Source organism: Drosophila serrata, unplaced genomic scaffold (assembly GCF_035046125.1).
Source record: "Drosophila serrata isolate PLE 108 unplaced genomic scaffold, ASM3504612v1 contig_241, whole genome shotgun sequence".
NCBI lineage: Eukaryota > Metazoa > Arthropoda > Insecta > Diptera > Drosophilidae > Drosophila > Drosophila serrata.
The window spans coordinates 671500-685375 of record NW_028257139.1 but is presented as its reverse complement, the minus strand read 5'-3'; the positions used below and the strand labels follow the sequence as shown (position 1 = coordinate 685375).

The 13876-nt window shown below is 37.4% G+C and overlaps 2 protein-coding genes across 4 annotated transcripts in view; one reads left to right on the top strand and one right to left on the bottom strand.

Moving 5' to 3' along the window:
* Positions 1-13876, bottom strand: part of bnl (fibroblast growth factor branchless) — a 59668-nt gene that overhangs the window by 45235 nt on the left and 557 nt on the right. For 2 of the 3 annotated variants that reach the window (XM_086831704.1, XM_086831702.1), the window contains exon 1: positions 2895-3499. The exons of the other annotated variant lie outside the window; for it this stretch is intronic. The gene's annotated coding sequence lies outside the window, so the exon portion shown is untranslated. Of the gene's footprint in view, positions 1-2894; positions 3500-13876 lie in introns of those variants that run through there. 3 annotated transcript variants of the gene reach the window in all.
* Positions 7615-8755, top strand: LOC110188567 (uncharacterized). The gene is given in 5 exon segments (XM_020958327.2): positions 7615-7839; positions 7897-8143; positions 8145-8279; positions 8338-8451; positions 8503-8755. Coding segments are annotated over 5 exon segments (744 nt in total). The 5' UTR covers positions 7615-7765; the 3' UTR covers positions 8677-8755.

Sequence of the window (13876 nt, the reverse complement as noted above, 5' to 3'; positions counted from 1 at the left end):
CTGCCAAAAAAAAACACTGCAAAAGAAGAAACAACCAACCTGAGTGGAAAACGCGACGATTTTCTCGTTTTCATTTCGGTTTTTTCCTTTTGTTTTTGTTGTTCGTTTTTTAACTATGGGGTGTACCTAAAGTTGTTGCCATGTGCTAACGTGTGTGTGTTGTGTTGTGTTGTGTGTGTCTCTAAATGTGTGCCGCACATTATGTGGTCTAGTGTTCACGCTTCATTAAAACAAACGCTGCATTTTTACTGAGTTTCCCGCATTTTTCTTTTCTTCTTTCACCTCTCTCCCACAGTTTAGTTTACTTTATTTTTTTCGCTGTTATGGTCGACATTTCTTTCCCAGTATTGGCTTTTCCAAATGCGCCACTTTTGGCCAAAAAGGTAAAAGGCAAACCGACAAACTATTTACACACCACCGTAAAACGTGTATATTTCTTCTTTTGCATGCGAGAGCGATAAGCTTTATCTGCGAATTATGATTGTTGTATTTCAAACTTTACCTTTGGCCACCATCAATCATCCAGCAATTTGTAAATGTGTCACAGAGTCAAGCGAAACAATTAAGTTTCAGAAGTCTAAACATATTAATTGAAATTCTCAAAGGTCCAATCAAATAAGAAATTCCTAGTTAAATGCCTTTTTAGTACCCGAAATTTCTTGTTTCCAATTCAATTCAATTCGAAACTGCTCATACTATTCCTTAATCATTCTTAGTTTTTTATTTGTTTGAATGAATAAATTTACGGCTTTATTTTACGATTTGCTTTTCACTTGATGAAATGGCATTGACGTAGCAACAAAAAAATAATATTGGAGGGTACAAAGTTACTTAATCAATTATTTCCTAGTGCCCTTGAGAGAGAGAGCTCAAAGATTTTTAGTTAATTAAATTGTAGCATGAGAAATATTAAGAAATGAAACACTTTGGTCACGATACAAATATGCACGCTATGAATTCTAATAAATTTTTGATTAAATTGTTTTTTTTTTTTTATAAGGTTATGTAATTTAATTAAATCATTTTTCAATTTCAATTTTATTTCTCTGAGAAGACTCATCAGAAAGCTCTTTGAAAAATATTTAAAGGCAGCAACAGGACTTAATCTATTCGCAAATTTATATGTCAAAATTTAAGATATAACATTTGTATACCTTTTTATAATTATATAATAAGTATAAATTTGTTTATAATTTTATAAATTGTTATATTTATTTAATTTGAATTTAATATCATAAATAGAAGCATATTTTTCAATATCTATTTAAAGGTGCCCCTTGATAATATTGATAATAAAGCTTATAGAAAAATGTTATAAAATTAAAAGGTGCAGGCAAAAAATAGTAATTTAAAAGAGGCATAAAATAAATTGTTTTCCAATAAACTTTCTAATAAAAAACGGGATTTCAAATAAGCACAAAGCACAATAAATTATTTGATTTGACAAATAGTGTCAATATTTGATTGATAATTTAACAAAAAAAGATTAAAACTGACCCACAACAAGAACAAAAAAATTATAATAATAATTTCATGCAGAGGGAATCTAAAAAATGCTTTTTAAAAATATCCAAGAAATGCCAAACACTTAATAGGTTCTATAAATAATCGCGTTGATTCGCGCTAAGCACTCGGTGCTGCCATTAATTATGAAGGATATCACCTTCAGCACTCTCCACAATTCATTCATTTTTCATTCTCGCTTTAATACGCGCTATCTCGATCCCCATATTTCGCAGCGTTTTGTCGCCCGTCAAAAACTATGATCCGCCGTGTGATTAGCAGTTGTTGAACCCAAAACGCACACACCTATACCTATGCGTACTATTTGACGCAATAGTAACGCAGATACAGATACAGATACAAAGTCAGCGGACAAGAACAACAACTCAGCTTAGATAATAGCGCAAAATGTTAGATAATAGTCAACGCCCGGCAATTTATAGGACAAAAACTGCACGCGCTCAGCAGTAAAAACAAAAAAAAAAAATTGCAGAAAAAAAGTTTGCGAATTTAGATAAAAAAGCGCCTGCGTACATTTGCAAATAAAGATACGCACAATTCACAGATACAGATACAGATACAGCTCTGTAGACGACGTTAGGGATCCGCGAATGTGAATGTTTCTTTTTTGCCAAAAAACTATAAATAATCTAAAAGAGTGGTGTGTGATTAAATTTATATAAATTTCGCTTTTATAGAGTAGAGTAGGTGCCCCTAAAGTCGTTTGCTTTCACCGGTTTGCAAAAATATTTTTTCTGTTTTTTTACTCGTGTGTTTATTTGGGGCAGATTAAGGCGGAAAAGTACTTGGAAAAGCGCAGAGTTTAGCCGTAAATTAGAATTAATTTGTTTATAGATTTAGATTCTACGATTTCAGTCATATTCTCCGAAAATATACAAAACGAACATGAATTAAATTATTATCAATTAGCATCGGACTAATAGAAAATCAGATTTTCTAATGATTTTATTTTGCTCGCAAATTTGTTTGTTTTGAATTGATTAATTTCGTATTTGCACTATTTATTATTTAATTACTTTCCCTCTTTTTTGCTCACGGGACAGTTAAGTAAACTTATTGCTCGGCTCGTTGCCAAGTGGAAAATGATTTCAATTCAAATTCAAAAGATGCCAAAATTCCACCAAAACAAGTATTTTAATACAAATGAACAAAGTGCAAAGAACTGGGAACTATTTCGGAATTCTAAATTGTATTTCCCAACATTTAAACTTTGGTTATATAAATCGTACAACACAAACTTGGTTATTAATTATTGGATTAAGAACACGCTTTTCGGTAAGTATTTTGCAACCAATTATTTTGGAATCTACAAAAACTACCAAAAAAATAGGAACTTATGTAACAGCATTTGAAGAGAACAATTTACGCACCTTATTTTATGTTTATTTGCCTTTTTTTCAGTTTTACGATTCTTTTTTTGGACGCGTGGTTTTTCGGACTCGATGTTGGGAGAGTAGTTGCACTTTGCACACTTTTTTTTATAAAACTTATTGCAACAACAATTCACCCATATATATATTCATTTTATATAGGTATTTTCCAAAAAACACAGCACTATAATATATATATTTTTTAATATATATTTTTCAGCTCGTAAACTTTACGATTTATGTGGCCTTTTTCAAAAATTGTAACGACTCGGTGGGCCGGCAATTCAACTTTGATTTCAAAACGAACTTTCTTGTTTCAAAAATTTTCCTTCCGATGAGATTATAGTTTCGATCTCGTTTAGAACACAATTTCACACAGAACCGGAACATCGAATATGGCGGGAATACGCGATATCTCGGCCACGATCACGATGGGCAATGGTTCAGATACGCCAGAAGATGGATCGAATGGATGGTTCGAATGATTCGAAAACGCTCGACGGATAAGCGGACTTCGAGTTCGAGTGCTACTGCGACTGCGGACGCTCCGCTCACTGTGTGTTTCCAAAGCGTGTGCCAGTCAGTGACTGAAATCTCAAATATGTAGCTATAGCGGCCGCGTATCCGTCAGATACTTCGGTGGCGCTTCGTGCGTCTACCCGAGCGCGAGTGCTGCCGCTGCCGCTGCCTTCGGGCCAGAGCGAGCACAGCGGCCGCAGCAGGGAGAGAGAGTGAGAGCGAGAGTTGTGGGTGGACGAGGGAAGCCGAAGACTCGGACAATCGGGCACTCGGACCGCTCGGACACTCGGACTTGCTCGGACTCTAGGGCGAATCAGGTAAAAGATTGGTAACAGTACTACCACCAGGCGGTATTAAGATGGTCAGCTTTGGGGACGATCACAACAGTCCGGAGAGCCTGTGTGACTTCCGACTTATCTGACGAAAGTGTGACAAGAGTTAATGAAAATCGATAGTGCTAATTTTGTGATCCAGTGATTAGATATTAATAAAGGGTACATCAAACTCAGCTGAACTCATTAATAAATAAATGTAAATATATAGGAAAAGTAAGAAAAGCAGTAGGATCTAGCAAAAGATTGTAGAAGTTAACAAACTTGTCTTTCTAAGTAAAAATTAACCAAATTAATCTGATATCAAGAAGTCTTGATGTAATCACCTAAAATGTAATAATAGTTTTCGAACATTAAGCAAATAGTTTCACAGATGGAAAAGGAATATATAATATGTAACATCTATATTTATAATTCTATATAATACATGTTTATAAATAAATTTCAATTATTATAAATATAGAAGTTTATAGGTGTTTTAACCACAGTAGTTTAAACAAATATTTTTATAATAATATAAGAATATAACAAATATTTAAAAATACATATTAATTATTAAAAAGAAATGTTAACTATAGTATTCTAAACAAATATTTTTATAATGATATAATAATATAATAAATATTTATAAATATATATATTAATTATTAGAAAGATATGTTAAATGTTTGACTATGGAATTTTAAATAATAATGTTTTTATTTAAATTAGATAATTATTTATAATTATATAACAATTATAAATATCTTTTCAAAACTTAAAAATAACCTTACTTTTATGCTCACAGAAAACACTTTGTACTCGTTTAGATACAAAATTAAACAAATTAGTAGGCAATATATTTATATCTTTAGCTCTCAAAGATAATGTACTTCGTTCACGACAATCTTCTATACATAATTTATTTAAAATAACCAATTAAAAATAACCAAGTTTGCGACAGATCCAATCCCCCATCACGTGCCGGCTTTTTTTTGCTTGTCAGTGTGAGCGTTCTGATTGCAGGTGCTTGTATTTTTGCTCGGATTGTTTTGGTGGCGGTTGTGCTTTTTGGCGCGTACACATTTCCAGTGCCTACGTATTTCGCAAGTGATTGTAGATTTGCACAAATACCCCTTAACTATATGGGCCCAAAGTGCAACAGCGTCATCAAGCACTTTGCCTAATATAATGGGATTTCGACTATGAATCAGAATCACCGGCAACTCATAGCTACGTTTATCACATTAGCTTTGGAAATGCTAAACTTTGTCAATCCAATTAACCTATCTGGACATAGCAATCGATATATCACTAAATCTATTAATGGTCACCGGAACTACCAGTACAAAATATAGGCAGTCCATATGGGAGTTATGAAAGCACTGAGCAAATTTCTTTGAATAAAGTGTATCTTATCTATGATGGCTTTTAAAATAAATAAAATCACATGGAACAAACTGTATGTGTTTACGTTGAACTTGACAGTGGCAGTGAATGGACAACGTCATTGGGCAGGCATTGGGGGTAGGAATTCCTGATTGGTTGACTGAAGATAAGCTAAGAAGTTAAGTATTTACTGAATTAATTGAGGCATTTATATTTTTAATGGTTTCCCAAATGCACAGAAGTTTCCTTGATATAAATTTACTATATATAGTAATTGTGGTTTTGCCTTTGCTCTGATTTCAACTTCTGACCTTCAAACCTCAAAATTTATTTTGAAACTGTTGCACATCGTCGGTTGACTAAGTGGTTTCGCCTGCCTACAAGCTGTCCCCAAAACAATTAACTCCATTAAACGGAATAGCTGGAACCACATTTTGTGCCCTGGAATTTGACGCTTATGAGACTGTGAAGCACATGCCAAGTGTCCCTGCCCTCGACCTTGCCCTTTGCCGGCAGGAGGTGCTCCTATAAATAACCTTCTCCCCCGCAGTTTACCAGATCAGCCCTTCTTTATTCCTTTATTCCCCACATTATCCTTCCTTCGGTATGCAGCAAGACAATTAAAATGATTAATTAAAGGCAGGAGCAGAGGCAGCGGCAGCAGCAGGACATTTTCGGGCTAATGACTTAATTAACTCGGGTGTTTGAGTGTTCCAGCCTAATGTGCTCGCCTCAACGACCCCTGACCCTTTTTCCGCGTAAGCCGAGTGCAGTCCGAGGCAAGATGTTGTTAAATTAATTAAAAAAAAAACCGTGGCCAACCGAAAATGTGGCAAGTGATGCTCGTCGAGGTGTTCAAGGGGCAGCTGCCCTGGTCAGCGCCCCCCAACCATCCGGATCCCGATCCCGTGACCGATCGATCCCCTATATAAACCTGACTTCCAGTCTTTTACACCTTAAGGCGGCCGCACGCGTTTCCAGCGCGATTAAAAACGCGCGGCGCCTTGTCTCAAGGTTGGCGGCTTTTCCTTCCTCAGATCTCCGACAGAAATGTATCTAGATTGCAATCGAAGCAATATTAAATTACAGAATAAACAATATTTACAATATTGTCATGTTGTCCACTGTCAGCCAGCATGTTTTCTCGTTGCAGTAGCGACACTTTTTCTGCAGATACAAAGGGATCCGTTGGATAGTAGAGAGTAGAGAACCAATCAAAACTGATTTTGGTGATAAATTCCTTGGCAGTCACCATACATTAACAACCATTAAGCATCCATTAGTCGTAGCATCGATCTGGCCGCTATAATTTATGTTAATAAAATTGTAATAGTCGCCTGTCAACGATTGGCGACGGAACAAGCGGCAGCCGACGCTCAGACTGACAGAAAGTCAATTCCATTGGCATCGAATCGAATCAATTAAAAACAAATCTCAAACTGATTGTGTCGCCAATGGGTGACTTTAATCTTAAGCCAATACGGCAGCTGATACGAAAACAAGTTAACCCATAGGAATATAGTATCATACGAGACAATTTTAATTTTAAATAATATTACAAATAAGTTTGTTTAGATCAAAACTTGGAAAAAGGGTTAAGGATTGGTTTCTTTTTTGACAGTTAAAATCTCAGATAGAGATTCGACTGTTAAAGGAAAATATTTAATAATTGCTTGGATTAATTGTGTTTCTTGGGACCTGTGATTTATCTGAACGATAAAGGATATCAGAGTGATATTTAGTACCAAATTGTTTACAGATGTGCAGGAAAAAACCTTTTTTTGGTTGATTCCTAAATTCAGCTATCCACTCGAAAAAGACTTGACGGGAAGTACCTGGTTCCTGTTAAGTTTAGCCTTTACTATCTATAAATTCTATCTATTTATCTATCTATCCGATAAATTTTAACTATAAAACGAGACACCAACCCTTACCTCATAATATTTTATATAAATACAATCACTTTCTCAAACTATTAAAAATATAAATTTCAGATCCTTGAGAACTATATTGAAAATTAGATACTTTCCAACGGGTTAAGGTCAATGCAAATTATGATTACTGGAAAATGCTGTTGTCGCCACCATGTCGATTGGGGGTGGGGTTCGCAGAGATTATAGAATAGTATCTCTGCCACGCAAGTGGAATCAATATCGGAATCGGAATGGGAATGAGAATGGGGGGTACCCAGCTGGGTGATCGATTATGGTGGAAGTGACTATGCGGCCGGGGGTCGCCAGTCACAGTAATTGATTTGTAAATATTTTGATTCAAATTGCAATGCTAATTGCGATGGCAGCCACTGCCGCAATAAATTATGAGTGCACTTTCCGAGCGGGCCTTGAGTCTTCACGCAGATCTATCGGAAAAGAAATAAATCAAAATTACCCCAGCACACGGAACTCAGAACACAGAATTGAAATATTTTCTGAGATATTTTATGCATGAAACTGATGCTCTCCTGCTTTTATTCAATCCTAGAGCTCTTTGTCAGTTTCAAAGCTGGACAGGTTTTGACACCTGACAGCTTTGAAAATGGTTTAAAGCTGCAATATTCAAAAATAGAACATTTCGGTCTAGCCTTTAAAAGTAATTCCTATACTTGTGGACCTAAATTTGTAGTTTCATAGTTCTATTAACAAGTTTCCTACGATGCCAGTCCTGGAATTGGCCATTGTCTGGGCCAACCTTTACCATGGTCTAAGACGTCGATTCATCACCGAGAGGTACTTAGCAAGGGTATTCCATCTTGATCTTATCTAATCATATTTTATGCAATTTAGTCGCACTGTGGCCACCCAGTTGACAACTCCAAATCCGCAAAAGAAGTCGCGGAATCGCCGCAGACAGATGTGCATTGGAAGAGGCCTTCGCACTTCACATCGTCTGCGGGAAATTCATTTGAACGCGACCGTGGAAAGCGTCAAATCGGAACTTGAGAACTTTTCTACTAGGGAAAACTTTTCAGTCTCTCTGACCTCCTGTCAAGAGGTTCCTTGCCTGCAGGTGATGCCTACAATGTCACCTGCGTTTCCTTAAGCGACAGCAATTGCAAAAGCGCCTCCAGGAACGATCCCTGATCCTCAATGCCATAAATGTGCTCCAGGTGAAGTGGAGTCACTGGTGGCACATTTGCTGGCCCTCTCTAGTGGCCGCCAGTGTGCAGGTGAGTACCACTTAATATTGTTATTATAAACATATTAAAAATTCAAAACATTACCAAGGCAAGCTTTGGATCTCCAAAACTTTGTCACTCACTGATGGGGTTGTACGAGGAGGGGGATCAAGAACCAACAATCCTGGCGATTGCTTGCTTCTTGGCACAACATTTTAAGAAGGTAAGGAATTTTCCAACGATTATTAAAATCTAATATTTAAACTGCCTTTAGCTTTGCAAGCACTCTAATACTGCACTTTGCAATGCTGGTCCCGGACCCTATTATAGAACCACCTCGGCAGCCATGGAATTGATTGACATCCGTGAATTCCTTCAGCAACTAAACGAAGCACTGGTCAACTATCTTCTTAGGCTTTCCGAAAGCCAGAGATCCTTTTATGAGTGAATAGACAAATAGCCTTGAAGTTATTAATAAATTGATGTAATAAACTAAATAGGGCAGCCCTTAACCATTCTAGAAAGTATATGCATGGCTTTAATTTTCATATCTAACCCAAATCTGTGTCAGTAAATCTTCAGAATGTTATTACATCGATTTGCTCCTTCTGCTGGCCACTTTCCATGCCAAGGTGTGGCCAGGATCATAAAGAAAGAAAGAAGAAAAAACCAGGCGCCAGTTGGGCACTAAAACTGAGCTTCATGTCCCGGGCAGGTGCTCCACAATCTTTCCCGGAGATTCATGAGTCAATTGAATGGCTCCTTTCGGCGGAAGAAATGAATATCATCATCAAGTCGCTTGAATTGCTTAAGAATTATGGCGGCGACACATGCAATGGTCGTGGCCCGATCTGATCTGAATCTGGCCGGAATCTGCATCGGATTCGGATTTGGACTCGGAATCGGGATCGAGGTCGGGACCAGGCTATGCTGTGGCATTCCTTGGCGCGGGTGCTTACCACATGACGATGACAGCCAAATGAATCTCATTTGGTTTGCCAAAATATTTATGCATCGCTCGCATTGACTTTGATTTGGTGCTGCAGTGGCTCGACTTTCAGCTCTGGGCCACGCCCAGAGACTTGGCGAGCTTTATTTATGGTTTCCATGAATCAAAGGAAATCTGTCAAACAAGTTTATGACACTTTTTTGCTCCCTATCCCCCTCTGGGGTCCCTAGTTTCGATTTCGGCAAGCCGTTGACATTTTAATTTGGCAGCCATCGATGACAATTTAATAAATTTGCTGCCTGATTTTAATTGGGTTCGGCTTGAGCAGTGTCAAGCAATTGATGGTATGATCTGGTCTGGTCTGAATCTCAAGTAAAGGGCACCTTGAGCACACTAAACTAGGTAATGAAATTGGGATAATACAGAGAAGAATATGGGACACTATTTTGGGAACTGACTGCACCCCTAAGTTTCTTGAAAGACATCATAGATTTTAGATTTTAAGGGATAAATGTAATACAGTATATAAACTTTATATTCATAGAATATCGGTTATGTGAAAGAATCCAACAGAATTAACTACTTTTCAGCTATCTCTGTATTTCGATCAAATGTTTTGATAACTTTTTTTTGGAAAACCACTCACTCCTCACTCACTAAATTCCGATATCGAAAGGCTTCTAGTCTTTGGATAGACTCAACCATTCTCTCACAATCAGTCAAGCTGTCTCATAAGAATGCCAGAGACACTCAATAGATCGCCTCTTTCTTCCACAATCTACATAAATGTGAGCAATTTTTATTGTGCCTGCCAACGTAATCGATATCGATATCATGGCTATTAACCAAATCAGTGGAACGGCTATCTATTGCCATGCATGGACGAAATTTATGGAACTTTGTGGCAATAACAATTAATAAAATTAAAAGAAAGACTCGTTGAGGTCCAGAGCTCGGGTTACTCCACTTCGAACCATAGATATCAGAACTTAATCAAAGCCGAAACAACAAAAGACCATTCAGAAGTTCTCTTTCGTTTTCATGCACTGAGAAAAGCTACGATAAAAAGACATTAAAGTTATATAAATACCCAGAATCTGGTATATAACTTTCTTCCTATTCAAAGTCCCCTGGTTTTCCTCAGTCTTATTTGAGTTTTTATATTTTGTGGCGGGTCTCTAGCGCCGCTCGTAAAGTTGGCCAAAACCGGCCAGCAGCCAACAGATGGACCGTTAACACATTCGTGTAGAGTAGAGAGCGGCGCGCAGAAGGAGGATCCAGAGCGGGATCTTGAGATGTGAAGATCTAGGCAGATCCCAAGTCTAGACTGGTAATCCTTCGAAGATCTTGTCCGGCGATAAACTGGGCTCTCTGTCTGATTAGAGCGGCCTAATGTGACAGCCGCGCGACTTTCCAGTTCCCTGCGAGTGTTTTTTGGTCACCTTAACTGTAGTTTGAGTGATGTAATTGGAGCGGATTCTATTGGTGGCGGCGGACCAGCTGCCCGGGCGCACATATTGTGCCCGGGGCGAGGCATAAATCACCCATGTTAGAGGGGCAACACAAAACCGGCTTTTGGTTGCAGCATCCTTTGGCCAAGACCCCTTGGCACCCTTTTTTCTTGCGGAGGTGATGCATCAGCAGACCCAGAAGTTGCAATCCCCTCGGTTCCCGCATGTGCCATTGAGATTTATGTGTGACAGGCAGCGCCTCTTGTGAACGGATTGCGTGTGGTCCCCCTTTTTTTTATTATATTTGTGTACTCCATTATTTTGGGTTTCGGTATGCATCTTTCTGTTCTTTATTTTAATTACAACTCAATGAACTTCGAGTGAACTGGCTCAACAGGTGGCCCCTTTCTCTCACCCAACACACACACACGGAGTGTTCTTTAACTGATTGAGCCGCGGCATCAAGCATCATTGACATTGAACTTTTTATTTGATCAGCGAGTGATATCATCTGCAGCCGTCAAGGTTCCAGCGAAATCAATAATCTCATCTCGTATCTGGATGCATCGCAAGGGATTTTTGTTTTTTTTTTTCGATTGTCAGCTCGTATATCAATTTCAATTTTACCGTTAAATGAGGCGGCGGCAAACCGAAGGTATTTGATATGGAGGAGCCCAACCCCCTGGAAAATATTACCTAATCACTTTGCCTAAAGACCCAGGAAAAAGCAAGTCGAGGGTATTAAGAGTCCAGAGAAAGAAAAGGTGTAATAAATTTGATGGTCAATCTGTTGAAATAATGCATCAGTGCCAAAACTGTTCAAGTTTTCCAAATGTCATTGATAAATTAAAATATTGTAAAATAATTTTAGTGTTTTTGAAACCTTATCGGCATATATCTGGTCTTGACTATAATGCTTATAACTTAAAAGTATATTGAGTTATAGTAAGACCATAGCATACATATTTTTCATATTTATATTTTCCATGCTGAATATTGGATATTTAATATTTATAAAAGTCAGAACAACGTTTCTATATGGCAGACGCTCTTTTTTCGATCTGCTTAGGTTTGAAATTGATTCCTCCAAGAAACATATCAATGATTTATTATCAAAAGATCTACTTATCAAAAATCGGTTAAACGAATTGAATCTTTTCATTCTTTTTAAAGGCTGTATACTAGTTTGTTAGGTGTTTCATAACTTTACAGCGGGTATTTGGGACAAGTGATATCTAATATCAATATATATTTTCTTTAAACTATATTCATATAGTTTAGTTAAGTTAGTCAAGTGACCTGGTATGTCCAAATCAAAGAATCAACTACCTCCTATATTCTCCTCAGTGTATTGACAGTTCTTTCGAAAACACTTTAAATGCCAAACTAATTAACCCGCAAAATGAATCCACCGCATGAATTATATAAAAGATCAAAATGCCCCTAGGCCCTGGCGCTAAAGGTTCAACCGAAATTTGTTAACCATCTGCAGATTTTTTACGGAACTTGAGAACGTCTTTATTACTACAAGAAGAAAGGTGGAACCGAAACGAAAGCCAAACCAAATACGACTTTATTACTACCAGAAGAAAACCAAAATATTAAGCATTCATATCGAACGTTTTGAGGTCTTTCTGGCCTGCCCTTGGGGCCTTTTACAAGTCCAAGGCCCGGCGGAGGCGTCAACACAAATCTTTTTATGTGCCAACGGATATCGGGAATCCTCTTTCGAGTCCGTTGGCGCCCGCGTGGAAGGTTCACTCACTTCTTTTACAACTTTAGCAGGAAATGGATTGGAAAAGGAAACACAATGCTCCGCTTAAAATTGAAACTAATAATTTACGAGCTCATAAGTGGCGAGTAAGCAAAGCCAAGGCTTTTCTGTGGGGGCAAAGGCGACGCTCAGACGACTCTCCTGATCGAGGTAATGGACCAAAACTCCCAAAGTGTCAACTATCCTGGGTCGTGAACTTCACCTGAATCTAGCCCTGCGAGAAAGAGAGAAGCAGAGCGGTTTCCAAAAGAGACGGACTGCGTCTAGGGTTTCGCGCGACAGCGGAAAGAAAATCAAGTGAAATTGATATTTTTCTTTGCCACAACAAGAGGAGGAATCTGGAGAACAGAGAGCGTTTCTATTGAATTTTTATTTTTTTTAATGGGGGCGGGGTGTGTGCAACAGGTTTCGTTAGATCATTTTATAGTCATTCAACGGGGACATTTGTTTTCCCATAAAATATTTCGACATTTTTATTGATTTCTAGTTGCATTTTTGTCATATTTCATCCCAACCCACCGCTGCCGGCGGTCAAGTGAGTCACTGGAATTTTGAACTTTTGACGGTCAATAAGATTATTTGTTTTGGTTTTTGAGTAGACCGAGGCGCGTCACAGCCGCAAATTGGGCATGTCCAATAAAAATCCCCATCCCGACCATAGTTTATAGCGAAATTTATAATAATACGTCAAGAAACTACCGCAGAAATTCACGTTGCCAGGATTTGTAATAAGCTTTTGGCTGATCTGTGTGGACTTGGGCACGTAGTCCCCCATTTCGAGTGAGTCAAAAAATTGGCAAGTGCCAATAACTAATTATAAGTTTTAAAAGGCAGTTATGCGGAAATAATTGGGGAATTCCACAGAGTGTTTTAAAATCCACACACAGTGACCAATACTTTTGAGACCAAATATGTACTTTGCTTATAAGCTGACGTTAGCGGGATTGTTAATTACTTTCTATAAATGTTTTCCAATATTCTATGTGAGTTTCGACACGTAGACCTCACACAAGCAATTTCTTCTTTTAAATTCATCAATTTTGAAAATAGTTTTCGGAAGGATGTGTGAATTTTAAAAATATGTAAACTAACATTAAATATTTTACATAATTTATAGAAAGTAGTTTTAAAGAAAAATATGTCAGGATAAATTGCACTTTCTTTCATTTATTTTTAAAATGCCCGCCAGATTGCCCTCTGGCAAGTGAATGTCGATCTGGCAACTCCGTATTGCTTACGTTAACAGCTCACATAGTTTACGTCTAATTTTATTTGTACGATTTAAATTTATTATTTAAAATGGTTTTTAAAATATTATTATGGGTGAAAATAATTAAAATGTTAACCTTATTTAGTTAAGCTTGCTTAAAAACCCTATGTTTTTGTTTTGTTTTTTTTTTTTTGCTGATTATTGTTTTGTTAATCATTTTAATTTAAAACGTTCACGTTCAAGTTTAGAAATGCAGCATTCCGT